Here is a 5031-nt window from a genome sequence, read left to right on the forward strand (position 1 = left end):
ATATATATATATATATATATATATATATATATATATATACATACACACACACACTCATTATAGATATATTATATATATGATATATTATATATACACACATACACAAACACATGATATAATATATAAATACACACACACACACACACACACGACACATATATAAATACACACACACATATAACATATATATATATATATATATATATATACACACACACATATAATATATATATATATATATATACACACACACATATAATATATATATATATATATACACACACACATATAATATACATATATATATATACACACACACACACATATATTATATACACACACATATATAATATATATATACACACACACATATGTATACCATCAGTGCTGCATGCAAAAAACAATATAAATATAATATATCATGTGTGTATGTATATACACACACGATATATTATATTTATATTGTTTTTTGCATGCAGCACTGATGGTTGAAGGGGCCCCAGTGGAGCAGCATGATATGGTGTTGCTGTGACTGGGATGCCCCTGTAGTTGATGCTGCGCTCCCTCCACAAGCTGATCTCCATCCTCGCTGCTGTTTCCAGGCTCCAGCACCTCATCAGCACTTTTTTTTTTTTTCATGTGAAACAGAAAGGGAGAGAGAGCGCCGCCGGAAAGTCCTTATAAGGAGCAGGAAGGAACCCCGCCGGAACAGCTCCTTACATGGGCATCACCTTACATGGACTGACCGGCCGGGGTTTCCGGAAGGTGGTGGGGGAGGCGGGGAGAAGGTGGTGCCCGGGTACCCAATGTTGGGGTTCCTATGTCGGGTGACCGGGAACCCCAGGCCGTTACCCCCATGCCTATACCGGTGGCTTCATAGGGGGCTCTCCCCGGGACGGGGTTGCCTCTGCCTGTCCGCGATTCCATAGGAATACACGGAGTTCCATCCTCAGTCTTCCCCCTTCCGAGTCGACGTCACGGATCCTCCAGCAGCCTCCAAATAAGGGCTTCCTGCACTCCAAATATGGCCATGTACGTCACAAGGTGGGTGGGCTTAGACAGCTACGAACCCTTTATATAGGAGCGGATCCCAGGGAGCCGCGAGAGATTCCAGCAGGCAGGACTGGGGGAGCCGTGCGGGGGCAGCGACTGCAGAACCGGCGACAACCCCAGCAGCAGCCAGCCAGGCACCTAACAACACTCGTTATTATCACAACACAAAGTGTAACCCGTCCACAGTCCCTGAGCAGGGGAGAGACCAGCCGTCCTCCCCCAGTGTGCATGCACAAGCAGCTTCTCCTCTAAAGATTTGCTGGAAGCTGATGGCAGCTGCCAAAACAGAAATGCTCATCTCACCTCTGCAGATCTCTGACCCATTCGGTTCTTTCCCTCATTCCCCAACCATGGATAACTATCCAAAACTGGAAGAGATAATGCTGCTCAACTCAGGGGGATCCCAATTCCTGGGCGCTACAGTCCCCGAGGGCAGCGGATTTAACTCCCCGGGGGAGGGAGCTGACAATTTCGATCACCTGGCTGCAGGTAAGGATCTCGGTGTCATTGTGTGCGAGGGATCGGTCAGTGTCTGCATGGTAGTCATGTTTTTTTCTGCAGATGATCGGGCATGAATGATTAGCTGCTGGGCATGTTTTGTGTCTATACATTTCCATAGGCTGATGATTTGATTTTGGAGCGCTAGTGTTGTAGAATGAGCAGCCCCGATTGTGCCCTGAATACTGATCTGTAGCGGGGAATTCTGTTTGCGTCAGATCATGCAGAATATTAGTGCAAAGCGGCCTTCCAGGAGATCGCAGTGTGTGACAGATGAATGCTGTTTAGTTCTGGCTACAATAGGCTTGTCAGATTGCTATTTGATTGCAATGCAATGGTGGATTTGTGTACAGCATGTAACCGGTGCTCTGTTTGTTTCAGATGCTTTCTCTGAGATGTCACTGAACAGCGACAAGACGGTGATCGAGACCAGCTATGCCAACCAGACCAACAGACTGCCATCTCTGACCTACACTGGTCGCTTCTCCTTGGAGCCAGCTCCCAACAGCAGCAACACCCTATGGCCAGAGCCCCTCTTCAGCCTTGTCAGTGGTCTGGTGGGGATGGCCAATCCACCCAGCACCTCAACTCCTTCATCTTCTCCATCCTCCTCTTCTTCATCCTCCCAGAGCCCTCCATTGAGCTGCTCAGTCCACTCAAGTGATAGCAGCCCCATCTACTCTGCAGCACCTACCTTTCCTAACTCCAACACAGAGATCTTCCCTGATCAGTCATCACAGTCCTTCTCCAATGCTTCTTCTTCAATCCAATATCCACCCCCTGCATACCCTGTGACAAAGACCAGTTTCCAGGTGCCAATGATCCCAGACTATCTGTTCTCACAGCAACAGGGAGATGTCAGTCTGGTGCCTCCTGATCAGAAACCCTTTCAGGCTATAGAAACCAGAACCCACCAGCCTTCCCTCACACCCTTGTCCACCATCAAGGCCTTCGCTACACAGACTGTTTCACATGACCTCAAGACTATCAATAACAACAGTTATCAATCTCAGCTCATCAAGCCAAGCAGAATGAGGAAATACCCCAACCGCCCAAGCAAGACCCCACCGCACGAGAGACCCTACGCTTGCCCAGTTGAGTCTTGTGACAGGAGGTTCTCCAGGTCTGATGAACTGACGAGGCACATCCGAATCCACACCGGCCAAAAGCCCTTTCAGTGCCGTATCTGTATGAGGAATTTCAGCAGGAGCGACCACCTAACAACTCACATCCGTACACACACAGGGGAAAAGCCATTTGCTTGTGACATTTGTGGTAGAAAGTTTGCCAGAAGTGATGAGAGAAAAAGGCACACTAAAATTCATTTGAGGCAAAAGGACAAAAAGACTGATAAGGCAACTCCTGTCTCGGTTGCTTCTCCCATTTCTTCCTATTCTCCATCAGCTTCAACATCTTACCCATCTCCAGTGCCAACATCTTATTCTTCTCCTGTATCCTCTTCCTACCCTTCACCAGTCCATAGCTCTTTCCCATCTCCTTCTTCAGCCGTTACATACCCTTCTGTTACCTCCACCTACCAGGCCCCAGGTGTTACTAGCTTCTCAACTTCAATAGTCACCAACTCGTTCAGTTCTCCAGTGTCCTCTGCACTTTCTGATATGTCTGTAACATATTCTCCCAGGACAATTGAGATCTGTTGAGAGTTTGCAGTGACAAGTGCAAAACATGAATAGGCACAAACTGAAGACTTCCAAAGCATGGTCATTGAGTGGGAGGTTAATGATGACCAACTGTCTTGAAAAAAAAAGAAAAAAAATGAAAGGCCATTATAAACTATTAAGCTTCAAATGCCTAAGAAACTGCCATTTTAATTTCCCATCATTTTCAAAAGACTTAATTTGCATGAATAATTAAAATAATTTCAACATGATCCTTTTAAAGATCAACTTTTGTTTGCATAAAGGGATTTTTACTCTATACATAATGTATATTGTACATGTGCAAGGTTTTTGTTTACTTTTTTATGCTTTGTTTTGTTTTTTTTTTTTGGTACTCTTGATGTGAATTTTTTTCCCCCCTTTGCATATTCATGTGGTATTATTTGAAATTGATAGGGACGCTGTTTGTAAATGGTATCTATCTTGTGAAAATGCTACCATGACTTTTCAAATTATTTGAGGATCAGCACTTATGTATTCGAGCATGTGGAAGAGTAATGTTTTGTTCCTCCTTTTACGTTACTTTGTTTTTGTTTTGTAAATATCATCAGATGGTACTCGCATATGTCAAAAAAAAAAAGAAGTTTTGTTATCTAGTAACTTGGTGCCTTTTTGTGAAGCCTTGCTGATGTCTTGGCACGTGCATTTGCGTGTATTGATGCATTGCATCTAGCCTTAAGGTGAAAGGGAATTCTATAAAGAATGTATCAAAGACCTGTAAAAGGTACAGAGAGGGAACTGAAGCACAGCTTCATTTATGTAGAATGTAAGCAAAAACTCAAAAGTCTATTTTTGTAATTGAAATGTAAATTTATATATATATATAAATATATATATTCGAGAGATGGAATGTTGTAGTTACCTACTGAGTAGGCATGGATTTTTTGTATGTTATAAACATGCAGTTCATTATTTTGTGTTTTTTATTTTTACTTATATTTGTGTTTGTTTTAAACAAAGTGACTGTTTGGCTTAAAACACATTGAATGCGCTTTACTGCCAATGGGATATTTGGTGTACAACATATCCTTGAGAAAAAAATAAAATACCTTAAATATTTTATTTCTTCTAGTCAGTGAGTTTTATTGCTGGGCTGAGTGTGCCTCTGATTTTGGCATAGGTGTATCTTAATAATGGTAAATCAGTTTGCACAGGGAATTGGGTTGTCAAAATGTAAATAATATTACTAAACCATATAAGCTCTCATACAAAATGGTATTTATTGCCATATACTGGATTAAAAAAAAAAAAGCGGGCCTTTGATATTCTCATTGTACAATCCTTTTTAGAACAACATGTAGTATGGGGGCCTACATAAATATTCCAATAGATGTGAATGCAGTCACACAAAAGTACAGCTCATGATGGTCCTTGTACTGGGCTTTGGGTCCATACCAGAATGACATTAGACCCCTGCCTCACCCCAAGAAGCTGGGTGTCCCTTTTCTTCTCATCATTGCCCACATAGGTGGCCACTTCTGATATAGTGTCCAGGCTCATTTGAAAATGCAGTCCCACCACTATATGTCGTACCTTCGGAGGAAATGAAGACCTACTTCAACAATTGTAGCCATAGACCTCTAAATGGTTCCCTTCTTTTTTTTAGAATGACCTTATTTTTTTTAAGGTATTTGGAGAAAAAAGAGTCAGTGTTGTCTATAGCAAAAAAGTGTACTCTCTCTTTTATACTTCTGTTGCATGAAATAATTCAATTGATTGGTATAGACAGCAAAGATAGTCAATCTTTAAAATTCCTAATTTAGCTCATGCTAAATCTAAATTCTATTATTCAGAAAAACAC

General features: G+C 42.1%; 1 protein-coding gene across 1 annotated transcript; it reads left to right on the plus strand.

Moving 5' to 3' along the window:
* The first annotated feature begins 1108 nt into the window (after positions 1-1108).
* On the plus strand, positions 1109-4292 carry EGR1 (early growth response 1). The gene is made up of 2 exons (XM_072401089.1): positions 1109-1542; positions 1933-4292. The coding sequence occupies exons 1-2, from the start codon at positions 1323-1325 to the stop codon at positions 3210-3212; spliced, it is 1500 nt and encodes a 499-aa protein (XP_072257190.1). The 5' UTR covers positions 1109-1322; the 3' UTR covers positions 3213-4292.
* The last annotated feature ends 739 nt before the right edge of the window (positions 4293-5031 follow it).

The sequence above is a fragment of the Pyxicephalus adspersus genome, chromosome 2, assembly GCF_032062135.1.
Source record: "Pyxicephalus adspersus chromosome 2, UCB_Pads_2.0, whole genome shotgun sequence".
In the NCBI taxonomy this organism is placed as follows: domain Eukaryota; kingdom Metazoa; phylum Chordata; class Amphibia; order Anura; family Pyxicephalidae; genus Pyxicephalus; species Pyxicephalus adspersus.

What these genes read in the sequence shown, in the direction of transcription:
- EGR1 (XM_072401089.1), top strand. Translation starts at nt 1,323, where the DNA reads ATGGCAGCTGCCAAAACAGAAATGCTCATCTCACCTCTGCAGATCTCT. An exon ending in TTTCGATCACCTGGCTGCAG is followed by an intron (nt 1,543 to 1,932) that starts GTAAGGATCTCG and finishes TGTTTGTTTCAG; the next exon opens with ATGCTTTCTCTGAGATGTCA.